At 32.5% G+C, this 20576-nt stretch overlaps 1 protein-coding gene across 6 annotated transcripts in view; it reads right to left on the reverse strand.

Annotated features, from left to right (window-relative positions):
* EPHA7 (EPH receptor A7) overlaps window positions 1-20576 on the reverse strand; it is a 177197-nt gene that overhangs the window by 95685 nt on the left and 60936 nt on the right. For all 6 annotated transcript variants that reach the window (XM_054492462.2, XM_054492465.2, XM_054492463.2 and 3 more), the window contains exons 4-5: window positions 19880-20035; window positions 18336-18671 (exon numbers count right to left, since the gene is read on the reverse strand). In XM_054492462.2, coding sequence (XP_054348437.2) covers window positions 18336-18671; window positions 19880-20035 — 492 coding nt within the window. The remainder of the gene's footprint in view (window positions 1-18335; window positions 18672-19879; window positions 20036-20576) is intronic.

Raw genomic sequence — 20576 nt, forward strand, 5'->3', positions numbered from 1 at the left:
GCTTGAGGAAATCACATGCTTCTCTCTTCTCTCTCTTTTCTTGTGTTTTACATTTTTCAGCTTCCTAATTCTTGCTTTTTAAATTTAATAGTTTGAAATAGTCTAAGCAGGGTGTATGTGTTAGTGTGTGTGTATTCAATAGCTTAAAACCAATCAAATATATTAAATAAGAGAATGACTTTCAGGTACCTTGGAAGCTCCTCCAAAGTTACAGGGGATATTCTGCTTGTGATTCCTATGTCACCTCTGAACCACTGAAATTCTACTCTCTCTGCAAATCGGTATTCCAATAAGTCATGTTTCTTTTTTGCCCAGTTTGGCTATAAATGGGCTTAAATTTCAAAAATAGATGTTCGCAAATGTTTAAAATTTCCTAAAAGTTCTCAATTATACCTGAATATTAAATAATAATCAAAACAATAAAATGGTTATTTTTCATTCTTTTATTTGTTTAATGGAGGTGAGATACAGAATATATCTTAAAAACTTAAAACAGCTACAGAGAGTTGATCTTTAGAATCTTTTCAATGTTCCTCCTATAAAATAATTGTCTTCCAAAGTTATACTATCTAACCTCAAAACACGATATAAATTGAGTGCAATGATAGAAGAGGTCCTGTAGTCTGATAGAGAAGAAAATCATATGTATTAGGTATTTTAATACGTATCTCTATATATCTCTATATTATATATCTCTCCTTATAGCTATATCTATATGTACAGAGATAATCAAATTTTATGTTAAATAAATATTAAATTTTATATAAATATATGCACACATATAATACCATAGGATACCAACATTGCATTAAATAACAATTTCTCAAAGTGTACAGGAATAAAATTTTACATGAACACTTAGCATCATTTTTAAAAACATATAATAAAAATAAGTTTTTAACTTATTGGGAGATAGTGTCTTCAGAATTCAAAGTTCATTTTTAGAAACTGATTACATCTAATACAACTCATTAATTGCTAAAATTTTGCCTAGAGATTGGTTTTTAAAAGTGTCAACATTACTTGTTTAAAGAATAGTCAACGATTTATTATTCTTTTGTAGTCCCGGTTATTGAGAGGGTTACATATTGTGAGAGTGAAGACAACATTAATCTTGTATAATAATCAGCATTATTTTGTTACTTTTTCCAAAACTGCACTTTGTCACAGTTAAATTTATAGCAAAGAATTCAATTCTACTACATCAACACCACTAACTCATAACTGCATGAGGTTTTTATTTTATAAAACATTTTTTCATGTATTGCTTCATGTAATACTGAGATTAACTAATAAGATAGATTGCATTACTTGCCCAAGGTCAAAAAACAATTTGATCAACCTGGGATTCAAACATTTTGATTCTAAATCCAGTGTCCAATTTCTCTGATATGTCCTTTATGTCTATTTTTCTCTAGATGCATTATTACATAGAAACTGATTTTATTTTGATATAGAAAAATAATCCACTGGGCTTGATATATTTATTGACTATGTAAACAGCCCAGGCAATACATATTTTTGGCACGTCAATACACTGAAAAAACATATGTCTAAAGAATATATAAAAGAAAAGTAAAATAACTTTGGGTAATGTTTCTGGTTAACAAATCATTCCTAAATACTAAACTAGACCCTATTTATCTACTATACAATGTACAAATAATCTCTCCCTTTATCTATATAAGTTAGATCAATCATATTTGTCATATTCCAATTCAAAATGGTGTTACAGGGAACAATAACAATTACTGAGAAATATAAATTCTCACGATTCCTAGGTTCCAAAGGGAACTAAACATAAGGACAGATGTTAATAAGCCATAAACTCTTTGTTTAGCTATATATGCCTGATTATTACGGGAAGTATGTCAATACTATATAAACAAAACAATTTCTTTAAAAATGTAAAATATGAATTCATATATATTCAAACAGGGTATGTATCTGATATCCTGTATCAGATATGTATCTGAGTGTATATGTATATGTGTGTATATGTGTATGTGCATACATAAACTTTACTACAGAATTCACAATAGTAAATCATTCAGTAGTGAATCTTCTTGACCAATTTAAATTCTGATTTAACCTACTGTGTGGTTTGTAAACAATTATCATGAATGTATCTAATGAAAACATTATTAAATTATCACATCTTCATTCTAGAAATATTATGGGTACAGGTTTAGAATACCCGATCTGAAAATTTAAAATCCAAAATGCTCCAAAGTTAAAAAGAATTTTGAGCACCGAAATGATGCTCAAAGGAAATGCTCATTCGACCATTTTGGATTTTGTACTTTGAGACTGGGACAGAAGTATAACACAAATATTCCAAAACTCCAAAAAAAATTCAAAATCTGAAACACTTCTGGTCCCAAGCATTACAAATGAGGGATACTCAACCTGTAGTAAAATGTTCCTATACATAATTGCAAGTAAGCCACTTTTTAAAAATTTTTAAAAATAAATTGAAGATTTATTTCTAAATGACAAGGGAAACTAATACTTGGGTAAAAAGTTCCATGTGGTTTTTACAAAGAAATGTTAAATGTTTTAGAAATCCATATTATATATCTTCAATTATTTTTGTAAAAATAAAAAGGTCAAATTAAAGTTACACATTAAGAGAAAAAAAAAACAAAGCTGTGTAAAGTTGGTTTTGATAGTGGAACACTTATAAATGCAATCACAATCTATGGCCTTGTGAAGATACAGGTAGTAGTCTGTGACAGAACTCAGGGCAAGAGGCAGAGATTCATGGGCTCACCTGCATAGGAGTGACAGTGGAAACTGGAAAAGTACTCACCCTTTCTCCTAGTACCATCAGTCCAAATTTTCCAAAATTCTTGCTGTGTAAGCATTATAACCTATTTAGTCTATTAAAGATTGGACTGCCTTCTCTTCTGCAAATCAGACAATCTATAGCTTAAAATAATGGCAGATATTTAGGTCACTTTCAAACAGACAGACAATCCATCTACTCTATATTTTAATTTGATTTTCAGAGAACCCCCAGGGTTTCTTGAAATATTCTCAGAGAAGCAAAATACTACATATACAGTAATCATAATTTCCAAATACACAAATCATAAAACATTTATGCATTTTTGCACAAGATCATAAAATAAGACTACAACAGAAAGGCAAATTTTATATTTCAAACTTACTTTGAGTGTGTGTGTGTGTGTGTGTGTAAACTAAGTTGTTAGGATCACTGAACTTTGACATTAATCAGTTTTGGAAATTAAGAGATAGAAATTATGAAAATCAAAAGATAGGAAAATATAAAAAGTGAGGTATCTATTAATTCAGAATAAAGAAAGTTGTAGAAAACAAAGCATATAACTGAATTTAAAGTACAAGGCTAATTGTAAATGTTTCTAATTTTATCTAACCATCTTCAACCCCAATTCACTTCAATTTGTATAAACCTTAAATCCTGAACTAAACCAACATGCTGAAGTTTAGGTGGTAGCTTTTGCAAACTTACACCAGCAAACTGATACAAATGTTAGCTACAGTTAATAATTCAGCACAGGTCCTCTACATACAAAATAACATGCAGATTGGTTATACCTAGAAGTGAAAGGTGACTCAATTTTAATATCATTTTCATGATTATAATAATCTATAGGTTTCTTTGATTATGGAAGTATATTTGTGAAGCCAGATATAATTTAATTTATTCACAATATCTAAGAGAAAAAATTCATAGGCATACTTTCAAGATTTGGAAGGCCTCAGATCTCTTTCAGGGTCTGCCTGGTGAAAAAGGCCCAAGACCCATTCAAGCACACATAATTCTGAAGGTCTGCCTGCCAGCAATAAAGGCCGAAATTGGATACTTGGTGAGATTAATTACCTAGATAGGGCTTGATAATGCAAGTCAAATGGGAATGTAATTAAAGTGCACCTTCCATGAAAATTATTCATTGCTGATGGATCAGGTGACAGATAAATCAAAAGGCATTTTTTTAAAAGCCTACAGGTTAACTTGAAGCAAGTCTTTCCTCTTTTTAAAACTCCGTAATTGCAGGTGTGGAATTCACTCTTGCTGTCCTATCCTCATCATGATACCATAAGACAAAAAAGTAGATTGTAATGTAATCTATTAGAAATAGAAGCCAATAGAAAAACCATTAGGACCATAGTTACAAACAAAAGGTCACCTAGACTGGAACCAGTTGGCTGGCAGCTTTCAGAAGAGAGTATCACTCTACGCTCATACTATAATGGGGATTGCAACCGTAAAAAACGACAAGTGATGAATTCATAAGTTGACTAGTCCCTAGGGTGCAATTCTTACAGATAAAGGCATGCTGGAGTAATCAAATAGAGTTATAAATTAGATAAATAGAATGGCACAAGAAGCATTTTACATTGTCATTATTAAATAAAGTCTTCCTGGATGTGCTGTTAATTCTTTATTGCCAGTACATTTATTTACAGTGTAAGAACAATAAAAAATACTGTTTTATAAGGATGGCAGGGTAATTTCAGTTACCCAGAAGGATACTGAATCTAATTTCTATATTCAGTTATCTTATATATGTTTATTATGCATCTAAGAAAAGAAAGATGAAACAAAGTATCCAATTAAATGACAGTTATTAGAAAATATGGCTTTACATGTTATTCATTTGCCTACTCTAACTAATGAACACGTCTTTACTGATATGTGTAAAGAAAACACATATTGTCTGCAAGAACAAACTTCGTGCTGAACAAGAAAATTGTGTCATCCAGCAGATGGCATATGGAATTCACAAAAAAATCAATTACTATTAGAAGAAATAATAATAACCTAAGCATAAAGGTTGAACACTTTTTGTTCTTTGGAAATCTTTGAATAATACTGATCTACAACAGTTATTATGAACCCTCAAATAGTCATTTGACTTTTCCAAAACTTTATACTTTCTAATTTAAACTTGAAAAACATCCAAAATTTGAACTCAAATTCCTTCAACAATCTATCTGTCCCAGGATCACATAAAAATACTTCAAATTAAAACATAATCAAATTTTTATAATCACTTACATGCAATTAAAATAATAACTGCAGCTGTTTTAACCTAGTTCTAAGAAAGAAATATTTCTAAAATTGTGTTACATGAAAAAATTTACAAAGCAGCTCTTTTTACACAGTGAAAACTCCAGAAATAAAAAAATTCAAAGTCAAACACATGATGTAGATTTTAGATATGTAAATTAGATATACAGGGTTTGTGCTTGAAGTGCTATAAATTTAAGTGTATAAAAATAAATCTGTCAGAGAATTATCTGTTTATAGTTCTTCATTCCTAAAGGTTATGAATTAAAATTGAAAACAGGCATAGCAAACACCCAGTGCATTTTATCAGGAGACATTGCTTTTTGCGTTCCCTGCAGGTTCCAGTTAGTAACTTAATCCCAGCCAAACTATAAAGTAAACTGTTCATGATTTGTCAGATTAGCTGATGCTTGTCCAGAAAAATGGTCTGAAAAAAGAGTCACCAGGACACTATAATTAAGGTCCATTCATCCATTTCATCCTTGGATTGAAGAAAATAATGAAACATCAAAGTAGGCAGGCAGCAGTCTAAAGGAGGTCAGCTGTTGTATTTTCAAACATAACACCAGCGTTTAATGCAGCGGGTGTACCAGAAGTCACTTAGAAATTATATTAATATCCGACGTTTGTTGAAATAAGACAATGGCTTTCTGTTCTTTGTTTATATAATTTTCAAAGATAAAGGAAATGTGTCTAAAAATAAAAGATTTATCAGTATTGACAAATACTGCACATAGCAAAAATAAAATTTCCAAATTTTTAGGTGGTTATACTTTTTATATTGGCAAGTACATGATATGGGACATATAATTTAAAATCTACTGGAGAAAGAAGAACAGATATATGTCTATCTATCTATCTATCATCTATCATCTATCTAGCATAGCACAGTCTCTGTATTAGATGTGTATAAACAGTAGTTTGATTTTATAGCATTTAATATTAATGTTACTATATTAGATGAGAGATAGTTATAAATGCATAGTTTATCTTTGTAGAATTAACATCTTTCTTTTTATGACCTTTATTTCTGAGATTATCAGGTTCTCAACAATGAAATTTATGTGAGGCTATATTTGGGTTCTTGGTGATGTCAGGGATGTGAGAAAATAGGATGAGATGTCAAAACAAGGAGAAAACAAGGTTATGATAATGTATTAGAAAAGAACAAAGGCAGTAATTTTTTCCAAACGTAATTCAGACTCATTCTCTGTCTTAAAGTCTTTACCAGTCTGATAAATGTTGTATGAAATCAGCCTAAAAAGTAATCTATTACAATTCAATTCAGCCATCATTGAGCTGAATACTCTACTACGTATGCCATAGTGTCAGGCTTTGCTTCTGACCATGGTAAATATCATTATGATATTTTCTACCTCAAGTTATCAGAAAAAACTGTTTCTCACGGTTCCAAATGTTCAAATCCAGTAGACTTTCTTGTGTCTTCATTCTATTGACCTCCTGTGACACTTGATTCTATGATTAACTTAATCAGAAAATTTCCCTTCCTTTGGTAATTGTGACAGCCCCCTTATTCAACTGGCCTGGCCACCCCTCTTTGGTCTTTGTCATGTGCTTCTGAGATTCTTCCAATTCCTAACTATTTGTTTTCTCAAAACTTTTTTGTCACACTTTTAAATTATACCTCCACTCCTCTTCCCAGGAAAGGCCACTCATTAACTCACCAGCTGTAGGCAAAAGATTCCTAAAGCTGTAACATTTAAGCCCTACCACCATTCGAATGCCCATTCTCTTAGGAATATATATGTACTCATAAAATGTATGAGGTTAAAGAACATATATTTATTACTGTCTATACATGTCTATACACATAAATATATCAGCTCACAGTGGTATAGTCTGACATAACTAGAGTTAAGGGTGTTGAGATTAAGAGTATTAGCAGTATTTGAATAATACAATAGTGATATGGCTTAACCAGTTTTGTTTTTATCATCATATACAATTTCCATTATGAATGCTATGCTCAGACAACGTTATGCATCTTTCTATATGCTGAAGTTAATGACAAAATATTAAAAATTAAGACACTAATTATCTGATGTCAACCTGCTATGGATAATTAAGAACTGCATGCTTTAAAGCTATGCTAATTGTTTTTCACAAATCTTCCTCTGCAGTCCTTGTGTCTTAAACAAGGCAAGCAGCTACACGACTGTATGTACATCTCTGCCATGTATTTTGTCACAGAACATACATCATCTGCTCTGCCTTGTCCCTGACTAATTTTGTTAGGCTGCAGTAATTATCTCTCCCTTTGTGATTGACCTATTTGTAAATTAAGTGCAGGGAATTTGGGGAATTTTTTTCCCAGGGTTCTTAATTGATCCTTGTTCATTGCTTACACTAGTACAAAGGGAACCAAAGTCATAAAAACAGTTAAAATTCAAACAAGTAACAATCATGCTTTAGCAGTTGTACTTGACAGATCTAAAAAACAAGATCTTGATAGTGTTCTCTCCTTTACCCTATTACTTGGATCAGTTGGTTAAAACTGTTAATGATTCTTGTGGATCAATGCCTTTTCCTTGTAGCTCTAATTTACTGCATTGGTAGACTAGTACAGATGTTTTTTTTGGATGGCTCTGCATCATTCCACCAGACTGCTTCTCTGGATCAAATTTGCTTCAATTCATCACCAACGAAGCAAGGGATAAAATAATCAACATTTACTCCCTCTGAACACATGTAGTAAAAACAGAACAACAACTAAATGCTTGTCCAAATTTAAAGACAATCTCCTATCTTTCACCTACATTTCATAGCTTTCAAGGCTATGTCCCTTAGCTGATCCAGGGCTGAAAATGATGTATATGATTGACAGTGGCAGTGCATAGGAATTGGGACTGGGGGAAAACCTAAATATGTACTTAAAATTTATGGGCCCATGTTTTTACTACTGTCGTCATCATTATTACCAATTCATATTATGTGTCTTTGTCTTTGCATGAATAATGTATGAAATTACTATCCACTGGCTTTTCATTCTCTGAAATGCAGCTTATTGATTTCTTGCTCTTAAATGAAATTTTTCTGAAACTGTGTCTGTCTCCACAATGCCACCACTTCAATAACACTTAGAGAAATGGGCACGATAGCTAGCTACATAAAAACTAATTCATGACTCATGGAACTAAACCTGTTTGTACCATAGAACCAAGCAAATCAGGTAACTGGTTTCAGTCAAGGAAGGTTTAACCAAAAACACTTCTTTAGTCAATGTATATTGGAAACCTATTACGAATATGTTAGTTTGTATTCTTGGCAGGGTATTGCTACAATATAACATATTCGTTATTTGTTATGATATATAATTATTTAGTATCTCCAGAAAAAGAGACTGAATTCAATATATATTTACCTAAGGTTATGCCCCGAAAAACTTTGCATATTTTATTTAAGTTCCTCCTGTTAACTTGCTTTTTGTATTTTTCCCCTAAAAGTAAAGAGCATGTGGTCCAGTTAGTCACATTTTACTTAAAACAGATTTTCTATATATCACTTGAACAAACTTCTTTACTCTAAAGTGGCTATTTATTTGCAAATATTATTTTAGTAGATGAATATTCAGCTTACAAACTTCTTTACCCTAAAGTGGCTATTTATTTGCAAATATTATTTTAGTAGATGAATATTCAGCTTACTTACAATGTCTACTACATAAACTCGCAGTTGCAAAATAAAGGATCTTCTATTAAGGGCAATACATGTAATAAGAATTACTTTATATAATTCCATCATTATGGACTGTTCCAGGATAATGATCCTAAATGGGAAGTCATATTTTTTGAAGAGGATGCTTAAATTTAGCAAATTACAAATTTGTATCTCCAAAATATAGAGCTATAAACACTTTTCCTAAGAAAATCCTGAAATGGTACTGACTTCTTAATCATGTAGAAATTATTACGTTAAAATTGCCAAGAATTTGACAAACGTACTCAAGCTTCAAAACTTACAAACAAAATTTATTATAAATTTTATATTGGATGTTCTGTTACCATCAATATATCACCTTCTAAAATTTATTAGATGATTAACTGGCTCTGTTAAAAAATAAAAACCTGTCTTGGACATTGAAAATAAAACATTACTATTGGTCATTTTCTGCTACTTACAGAGGTACTGCACTAAACAAGTTAAGGGTTTTTTGGAGGGGAAAAATCATAAAAATGCATAAAATTTCTACCACTGTCATTTCTTGCCCCATAAATAAAATTTTACATGCCTTAGCTGTCCTCATGCATATGGAAAATAAAGACTTTTCAGGATGGAATTAAATTATCTCAGGGATGAGTATTAGTCTGCATTTGTTGCTATAAGAAAATACCACAGACTGAGAGGCTTAAACGGAAATTTGTTTTCTCACAGTTCTGAGGGCTAGAAGTCCCAAGTCAAGGTCCAACAGATTTCAGTTTCTGCTGAAGCCTCTCTTTCTGGCTTGTGGATGGCCATCTTCTTGCTATGTGCTCACAGGGCCTTTCTCAGTGTGTATGGAGGAAAGTATACAGTTACATTGGGGGTTAGGGCTTCAGCATAGGAATTCTGAGGGGACACAATTCCATCACAGCAGTAGAATAACTGGGTTATTGCCAAACATGAACTCTTGCTTCCCAAGTATGTAAACATCATTATTTACAAAGTAGCAATTCAAAGATCAAAGAATTTAAGAAAAGATAAAGAAGCATTAAATTGGAAATATGAGAAGAAACTTAAAATACCCTATACTAGGATTTTTTCAAGAGTCTACTAAGAGCATGTCCATTAAACAGTATGCAGATCAACTTGTCACCATAACCTCAACATAAGCCTATTTCATTACAAATATTAACAATATCAGAAAAGGATAGATTTGACAACTCAGAAAGATACTGGGACTAGAGATCAGGGAGTTGAGGTGGCAAGATTAGGGTGTGGGGATGAGAACACAGGTTACTTAGAGGTATTTCCTTATGTATGTTTTAATTGAGAAGAGTCATGGCACAGTGATGTGCTGTAGCCTTAAAGCTGTCACAAAACCAAAAAAAATACAAAAATATTAAAACCTAAATATACCAAACTATAAAAAATATTAAAATAATGTATGAAAAGCTGATATTATGTTCCTAGGTACTAAAGAAAGCATCTCCAATCCTGATATCTGTGCTTCTACATATTCAATGTTATATAAAACATATAAATTAATTATATTTTCAACAAGCTTTCAAAATATGAAGGATTACGAAAGTTTTCAAAGTTAAGGTTTATTTGTACCTTTAATATTTTATAAGAAGGTTAAGCTTTTGTTTAAAATTCCTGTTTAAATACCACATTATGGCTGTAAACAGTTTAAGATTTTAAAAATATTTACAGTTTTAGGACCAAATTGCAAAATGACTATGCTTGAAATTATTAACTTATGTACTCACTGCATAATTTAAATAACATTATATCATTTGAATTAAATTAATGTCTTCTGTAACAACCTAGATAATCTAAGAAATTTTCTTTGCATATTACAGTATACAAAGAATTTATGTATTCAGCCAACAAATAATTACTAACCATCTACCCTGGGCCCAATAAGTTGATGGGGCTAGAGAGTATGATCAAAGGTACCGCCATTTTCTTATAACATGAAGCCTAAGAGGAAAGATAAACTTTTCACAACCAATATGTGAAGAATGTTACAAATATATGATACACTTAGTATAAGACCATATCACAGAAACATGTGATTTAAACTTACATGATAAATTCGGAATGTGAAGATACTGTGCAAACATATGGGCCTTTATGTGTAAAGGAATCAACATGTTTTATACTAAGCACTACATAAATCCTGGTTATTAGTATTAATGTCAACACGGTAGTATATTACCTAATTAAAATTTTATTAAAATAGTTATCTAAAATATCATCCTTTTTGTATGTTTTAATAACTTACAGCCACTAAATAAAAATGTAAATGTATCTATATATATGTGTTTTCATATTCATGGTTTCACAAAAATACAATTATTTTTCAAAAAAAAACAATTTCAAAAAAACAATTTCAAAAAAAAATTATGTCTCAAAATATGTTTCAAAATATGTTTCAAAATTATGTCTCAAAATATGTTTCAAAAAAAAACAATTTCAAAAAAAAAAAATTATGTCTTGTTTCACCCTGTGGAGAATGCTGTGTTTAATATTACTTTATATAACCAATAAATGTTCTAAAATAAGAAAATATATTTTCTCAATATCATGTTCCTTTAAAATATAAATCAATCTTATACATTCCTAACAAGTATAAAAATATACAAACTTAAATGGAATTAATTTACTCATTAAAAGACATATAACTTGATGTGTGTCCATTAAATCATTGAAAAGAGACGATCTACGTTAATTTATGAGAAAATAGTCACAGTTGAGTCACATTAATTCATGTGAGTGAAGCTACTTCTGACAAATAAAGAAAACGATTGTTGGTTTTGTCTTTTTTGGGGATAATTTTGCTTATGTATAATGTTATATCACATGACTCAGGTTATATTTCATCTGGTGCATTATATAAACATTACAAATCAAAGTAAAGGGAATACTGACGCAAATCTTTATTTTGCCTGAGAAATTAGATGTGGGCATTGAAAAACACAGGAAAGTCAGTCAGTTTAAAATATGCAGGGCTATTTTTAAAGTTTCTTGAAGAAAGATAATAAAACAGTAATGAGAAGGCAAATGCTATATTTAGCAATGCTATCCCACAAAGATTACATTTGTTAATATTCTCAGGAAATAACACTTCTTAGTAGGTCTCCTTTTCACTTAACAGCTCTTATCACTGACCATTAAACCAATCTGCAAATTCTCGTGTAATGGATTATGGAGCTACATTTTTAAAGATAGCACTCTATGATAAGATTGCATAAACACTTAATAATTTTGAGGTAAGAAGTGTATTTGATTGCAATCATTTGGGTCATCACTATATAATTTACTGTGTGACCTTTGTAAAGTCATTCAAACACTCAAAATTTTACTTTTAAAATGATATCAGTTCTTGTCTTAACAACTCCACAAATTTAGTTCAAATTTTAATATAATCTGTGTGAGTGTCATATAGATCATTCATCCATACACAACAAAATTGATGATGGGGATAAAATATTAATTCTTTTTGAGAGACTCTAAAGAGACCTTTGAAGATAGTTAAGATGTCTCCACACCATAATGGCAGATTCTTTGAAGCTTTCTTATATTTTCAGAAACTGTATTTTTGTACATTTTTTCCACAGTAACACTAGGCAGGAATTTTTTTTTTTTTTTTTTTTTTTTTAACAAACGACTATATGTAATACATGAAATGTACTGTGGAAGATACACAGAAGTTTAAGTTAAACCAGGGTCAATCATGTTACTTTCCTGTTCAAAAACACTCAGGTTTCCCCGCTGTCTATCAGAAAAGATTCTTTTCCTAAAAATAAAAATTCCCCAGTAATCTTTCCCACAAATCTTTATTCATCCAGTTCATAGCACTATTCCATAATCACACTCTGAATGCTGTCCCTCTTATTCTTTTGCATAATTTAACCCTCTATAATGGATGTTGTAATGGGCTGCCCACATTCTCCTTAGAAGAGGACTGAAGAAATTATTTGCCCAGCTGCCGAGATATTTGCCAGAAAACAGGCCTCAGTTCCCTGCCTCATTTAGAATTTCCTTTCTGAAAAGTAACACCTTGCTCATTCCTAGGAAAAACTGCAACCAATGTCTGGACAACACAGACATATAAAACTGTCACCTAAGGACAACCTGAGGGTTCATTACAGGTAGAGCACTCCCCATGGAGTTGGCTGATGATTCCAATGAGACCCCATCAGAGCTCAGCCCTGCTCTGCTTGGTCGTGCTTGCTTCCCTTCTCTCTGATGGGGTTGATCCCAAACATTCTTCCTAATAAAACTCATGCACGCTAATCTCCATATAAGTATTTGCTTCCTGGGGAGCCCAACTCGAGAAACTATCCCTAACCTTTTTCAAGAGGTTTCAGCTTTCATCCTAATTCCTTCCCGATGCTTTCCAGAGCATTAAAATAGTTATCACTCTCATTGAAAACTGTAGTATATGTACACTATCACTCACCTATTAATAGTGTACAGTGAATAGTGTAGCATAGTGATATGTTTGTACTGTATACTGAGTTACTACTTTGTTTATTTAGTTATAAATATATGTGGAGGTCTGAGAGGTCTTGTGTCCCAAATCTCTCAGTTGCCTATGGGGACAATATGAGGCCAAAAAAGTTAGGTGACTCAACTTTGACACTCTTTTAATGCACATTTTACATTTCAAAAAGTACCAGGAACATAGTAAGTGTTCAATACATAGTAATATTTTAATTATTGCTCTTATAATTGTTTCAGTACAGTAACACACCTTTTTATTCTAATAAATGTACCTGGAATTAAGCTATTTGCTCAATTTTTACAATATGACAAGTCAAATAGTGTACCACTTGAGGAGAAAATGCTAGTATAAAGAGGTGAAGTAACTTGTCCAAAATCATGTAGTTATGTCATCTAATATCAAATAATATGTCTTTTCTATTAATGCCTTAATGGTTTCACTCTTGTATAATGATTTAATTTTTCTAGTTTTCCCATTGGCCTTAATTCCACAACATTTTTTGTACAGCTAGTATGCAGAAAAGACTGTATTTGATGGTGGTGACACAGATAAACATGACACAGTTCCTGACTTGAAGGATAATTGCTAAGTCATCTATTTCCCTTTGAGGAGAGACCACATATTATAATTGCTTAAATAATCCCAGAGTGAATGAAGTATTAAAGAAAGAAACAGCATTTTTTGAGTGATCTGTTTTTATTAACTTTCATACTTCTGCATACTACTTCTGTGCTACCATACTTAGTCTCAGGAAGGAAAGTAGTGGCAATTACCATGTTCTGATTACAGAAAAGGGGTAGTATTCTTCAGGGCCTAGAATAGGATTTACTTTTATACTCTTACTTTTATATCTAGCAAAATCACATCCATTCTGAATCTCTAGACTGACTAACATCTTTTATGGAAAGGCTTTCATTTGTTCTCTGAATGAATCATTCTTTCTTCAGAGTTTTGTGTTTTGTTCCCAATGTTGTTCTACAACATTATAATAAAGTGTTCTATTGTTAGATATTTAAGAAGAGAACCATTCTTTACCTTCGTATCCTTAGCATCCCCCATAGTGCTTGACATGCACTGGGTACTTAGTGTAGTTGGACAAACTAATATTAGAAAGCAGCACTTAAATAGTGCTTAAGAATGGAATACTATGCAGCCACAAAAAAGAACAAGATTGTGTCCTTTGCAGTGACATGGATGGAGTGGGTGGGCATTATCCTTAGCAAACTAACACAGGAAGAGAAAACCAAATACCACATGTTCTCACTTATAAGTGGGAGCTAAATGATGAGAACACAGGGACACACAGAAGGGAACAACACACACTGGGGCCTACTGTGGGGTGCAGGGTGGCCAGAGGGAGAGGATTAGCAAAAATAACAAATGGGCAGTAGGCTTAATACCTGGGTGATGAAATAATCTATACAACTAATTCCCATGACACAAGTTTACCTATGTAACAAACCTGCACATGTACCACTGAACTTAACATAAAAGGTTAAAAAAGGCATTTTTTAAAGAGAACATTTAAATATAAGGAAGAATAAGGGTCATAATGTCATAAATTAAATACGTATGTCTTCCCCCTACTTCTATATTTTAAAAAATATCTCCATTGTACATAACTTGATCTTTGTGACTTCAGCCTTAATAGGTCAATATAATTACTAACAAAACAACAAGAACAAAAATGTGTGGTTCAGCCAGCTTGTGTATGGCATGTTCATGATAAGTAAATATTAAAATTATATAAATATGAATATTAAAATACGCTTTTCAACACAAATCTATCTTAAAGCTAAGGTTTACATAAGAACCTCTATCATAAGATAATTGATAACTAGATAACAGTCATATTTTTTACAGGCCAAACAAAATTAATTTCTCCCTCTTCCAATGTTATAATACATTAACTGCCAATTCTGCACTCACATTATTTTCCCTCATGCTTCTGCAGGTAAAGAAATTGGTCCATTTTGCCTTGACAGGTTCCCAAAGAGTTACATAAAAAGAGGACTAATTGGCATTCATTTTGCTATTCACTGCATTAGCATTTTTATGGCAATGTATGAGTTTAGTTTCCTCTAATATCATCTCACTTAACAAGATAATACAGGAAGGTAGATATTATTTTATCCCCTTTTTTTTTTCATGAGGAGCTTTAGTGATCAATCCAAAATGTATATACCTCATAGTGGTAGACTAGAAACTAGAACTCAGGGCCCTTAATACCAATGGCCCTATTCTTCCTGTGAGCAAAAGATATTTCAATACACTTCTACTCACACAAATACTGGTATAGGGTCTTGTGCTCCAAACTCAAAACTTAACAGAAAAGGAACTACAAAGTACACACACTACCTTTCAAGCACTGGCTGATTATTTGTTATCCTGACTCTCTAAGCTTTCCCAGAAACATGAAATTCTCTTAATAAACCCTTTTATGCTAGGCATCAGTGGATTGCTGAGGAGGAAGATAACCAACCAGAAATATAGACTTAAATTCATTGTTGAAGTGATTTCAGCATAAACTAGGTTGGAAATGATACTATTTGTTTAATGGAGAATGATAATTTCAAGGGTTTTACAGGGTTTCTTGGATAGTTTTGAACTCGGATAAAGTTTCAAATCACCCCCCTTTAGGAAGAGCAAAAATATGGTAATGGAGGGAACTGAGTATACTCACACAAAAGAACAAAAAGTATAATCACTAACACATTCCAAATTTCCTGTTAGAAAAAGCTAACTGTAAATTCATGAGTTTTAGCATTTGAGATGTAGTCAGACTAGGCAATCATGAATTAGTATTTTAATACAAAAGTGCAAACCTAGTTTTTTAACCTTTATTTATGTTTATGTTATTTAATAAATGTATAGGTATTCTTTTTATCATTTTTTCTTTTCATTGAGGTATAATTTAAATACCATAAAATGTACTCATTTTAATATACGATTAAGTATTTCTAGTATATTTACAGGGTTGTACAATCATCACAATATATTTATTGTACATTTAAATCAACCTCCTCCACAAATAAAGCAAAAAAAAAAAAACCCTCCAGCCAACCTAGTCTGTTCTTAACCAGAAGGGAATCAACATCCAAAGCCATTTTACATAACATCTGTGAACTATTTGATTCCAGAAATTTGATAATATATTTAGCCTGTATAGTATTAACTTGAGAAATCAAACAACAGACGTTTTAGGAACATGAAAAGACATCCCCAAAGTGGCCAATTTGGCAAACACTATTTCTGGTATCAGTTCAGCATCTCCTGGTTATATTCAAAAATAAAAATGTCACTTCTTGATATTAGCAGGAATAAAAGAATGCCAGTCTAACTTAGTAGAACTAAGTTTCTATTAATGCTTCCAAAAGACAGCTCTTACGTCAAAATTATAAACCTAAAACGTTTCAAATCCACTCACTGTAAAGTTATGACGATAAATTTACATATAAAACAACACAAGTGGAACTATCTTATGACAACAGCATTTTAAAATAAATAGTATAAATATTGCTAATAAAAGAGGTAAGTCCAAAGTAAAATAGGTAAGTCCAGGTAATTAGCTAAATCAGTTATTTTTTGTCTAATTATTAAAGATTTACATTTCTATGTTTTACCTCCCGATATCTGCTCTTATAAATAGGAGATCTGATTGAAGCAGCCTTTGAAATAAGCATCAGAATGAAACCTTTAGAATAAAAACCCACTAATCTGTTAAAAAATGGTAAGCCTGAGATCATATACATAGTTTTCATTATGTAGATATAATCTAAATAGGTAACAGTTGGTTAAAATTCGCATGGAAATGAAGAATAGATTAGTCTGTGCCCAAGAATTTGGGATAATACTGGTTGCTTTTAGACAGCCAGCCAAAGACCAAGAGGACCTTGTTATTAGCTTATTACATTGTTCACACAACACACTACTCTAGTAAAGGCCCGATTTTAATATTGTTGATAACGTAGCACTTTTTTGCATTTACTACATAGCATCTATCTTCAGCAATAAGAATTTTTCAAAAGACTGAGAAAGCCCCTAATTTCTGAGATTTCCTTCAGCAGTAAGATTTTTCTGAAGGTTTAGAAAGTCTCCAATTTGTATTTTCCAAAACACACCTAACCACAACAAAGAATAACTTAAGGAGGGCATTTCAAGTGCCAGTGAGAAAATAAGTGCAAACTGCCTTTAGGCTAAGCTACAAGTGCACAATTATCATGGTTATGCCATTTTTTCTGAAATCCTCATGAAATCTGCCATTTATTCGAATATAAAAATGGAAATTAATATGATCACAAATCTACTGATGAACTTAAAATTCCCTCATGCATATTAAAATGCAGACTTGTCATATATTACAAAGATCATAGTCTATGTAGTAAAAAATTGGGTAACATTATGTGAGACAATGAAGCCAACTCTTTCATTATTCCTAATTATCATGTAGTTTATGATCATGAGCATACCAAACAAAAAGGGAAAAGTGTGAATACATCCTTTACTTCATTTTGACCAATATTTTCACTCCCCTCCTCTAGATCTTTCAGTGGAGTTATTTGTTTTATAGCAGTCTTAAGGGTTTACAATTTTATCTCCTTTTTTTTTTTCGGAGACAGGGTCTTAGTCTGTCACCCATGCTGGAGTGCAGTGGCGCGATCTTGGCTCACTGCAACTTCTGCCTCCCAGGTTCAAGTGATTCTCCTGCCTCAGCCTCTCAAGTAGCTGGGACTACAGGCGTGCACCACCATGCTCGGCTAATTCTTGTATTTTTAGTAGAGATGGGGTTTCTTGTTGCCCAGGCTGGTCTCAAACTGCTGACCTCGTGATCTGCCCGCCTTGGCCTCCCAAAATGCTGGGATTACAGGTGTGAGCCACCGTGCCCGGCCAATTTTATCTGCTTTTATTTCTCCTGCCAGATCTCTGAAGATGTTAATGAGTACACTAATGGTGTAACAAGCAACAGAAAAAGTTAAAGCTGTAAATAATCAACAAGCTGGAAGAATCAAGCTCTGTGTAGAGAAACTAACTAAATATTCAATTAAGACACCTCATTTAGGTAGTCACATTATTCCATTCAGTGAAGATAAGCACAAAACATACCTGCTTGACCAGTGGTGATACTGACAGCAGCAAAGAGCCTCTGGGATCGGCTTAAGTCAGAAACTCCATTTACAGCTTCAACTTCAAAAGTATAATTAGCGTGGGCTAGCAGGTCCATGACAGTGACATAGTTATCCTCTAATCCAGTCTGCTGGGGCATGTATCCAATGTTACTCCCACAGGGAACACATTCGCCCTGCTCCCAACTGCACCGCTTACACAATATTCTGTAGGTCACATCGTTTCTTCCCCCATTGTCTGCAGGAGGACTCCATTCCAAACTTACTGTGGTTTGGTTGATGTTGAAAATGAGGTTCTGTGGTGCAGATGGAGGCCCTTGGGAAACCAAGAATAAATAAGTAAATAAGCAAAAATAGAAAAAAAAACCATATAAACAAAAAGAACAAAAGGATTCGTCTGGGGCATTAAGCTTGTGGCTCAATTACCAAAGAGAAAACGAGTTGAAATGCTTTCTTTCACATAAACATTTCATTACCTTTACTAGAGAAGCTGTATAAAAGCCTCCTTGAATTCACTTGGCAAGAGGCTGTATTTATTTTCCTTTTAATACATCAAAATGAAAACAGGATAACAACGGTCTTTGTACTTTTGCCACAGTCTTTAACTATTTTTCTTCCAAGCAATTAAAACAGGACAGTTAATGCACCTAAAAAAACCAGCTGTGCAGTAGTTTAAAAATAGTTCTCCCTTTAACCACATAACAGGGAATACATTTATTCATTTTAATGTACTCAAGAATGATTTATAGCAATGTCTGAGATTGGCTTTGGATTTGGATCTCTCAAACATTCATTAATTGAAGAACCAAGATGTGAGATTTGCTCTATTTAGTGAGATCTCCTCTATTTAGTAATGGAATTTTAATTCAGAAACCATTACTTTTTAATAACATTTAATATCCATGCAAGACCCTAATAATTTTTTTTTTTTTTGAGACGAGGTTTCATTCTTATTGTCCAAGCTGGAGTGTAGTGGCACAATCTCGGCTCACTGCAACCTCCGCCTCCCAGGTTCAAGTGATTCTCCTGCTTCAGCCTTCCGAGTAGCTGGGATTACAGGTGGGCGCCACCACTCCCAGCTAATTCTTGTATTTTTGGTAGAGACGGTGTTTCACCATGTTGGCCAGGCTGGTCTCGAACTCCTGACCTCAGGTGATTATGATCCACCCGCCTTGGCCTCCCAAAGTGCTGGGATTACAGGCATGAGCCACCATTTCTGACTGACCCTAATAACTTTTAATTTTACTTATGATTCTTATGAGATACATGTGAAAAATATTATTAAAATGCATCTTAATTTTGCAGACATGGAAATAACACAAAAGTTGATATAAGACATATTTATATTACTAAACCTATCTGCTTATGAAAGAAAATTTTCTTATCTTAATATTTTAAAATAATTTTAATATTTAAGTATAATTAAGAATGTATCACAAATTCAATATCTATTTCATTGATGTCACAAAAGTATAAATGAGTGGAAGGGACTGGAAAGTCCTTTACTTTTGTAATACAACTCACTTGTGCATGCAACGTACGGTGGGTCAGATGGAGCCCTGTAATACCCATCTTCACATTCACATCTGGAGGAGCCTTCTTTATCAGAAAAACTGTGAGTTGGACAACGAGAGCACTGAAGATCTTGAGAGGAAGACTTGTAGAACCCACGGCCACAGGCTGGGTATGCAAAAGAAAGCAAAAATTCAGACATGAGAGCAAATCAATCGTTAAAGAAAAATTGTATTATTTAGCAAGGAATCAAATATTAAATTTGATGTATGTAAAACAAGCTCTTTATGATAAAATATTCATTTTAGGGTATTTCACTAGCCAAATGTTATGATAGTTCATCTTAAAACAAAATAATACAAACAAAATGATACAGCAAACTTGCACCTGCAGTTGGCACCAGGCCAAAGTCTGGAGCAGAAAACTGAATACAGGCATAATTTATTTAGCCAAAACCTGAGAACGTTTAATTCTGATATATAATTCAAATTTAACTTTGATTTCAACATAATTAACCGTTTGTTGGTCTGCATTAGAACACTTCAAGTTATGTTTTCTTAATATAGCTTTAAACTAACTTTTGACATGTTGATTTGGTTCACGTTGAAAAACATTAATGTAACTTTAATTACCAGACTAGAAATAATAACTATGTAAAATTTTTCACCTGAAAATGATAGAAATATATTTCCCAAAATTTTCAGGAAAC

This window comes from Pongo pygmaeus, chromosome 5, assembly GCF_028885625.2.
Source record: "Pongo pygmaeus isolate AG05252 chromosome 5, NHGRI_mPonPyg2-v2.0_pri, whole genome shotgun sequence".
NCBI lineage: Eukaryota > Metazoa > Chordata > Mammalia > Primates > Hominidae > Pongo > Pongo pygmaeus.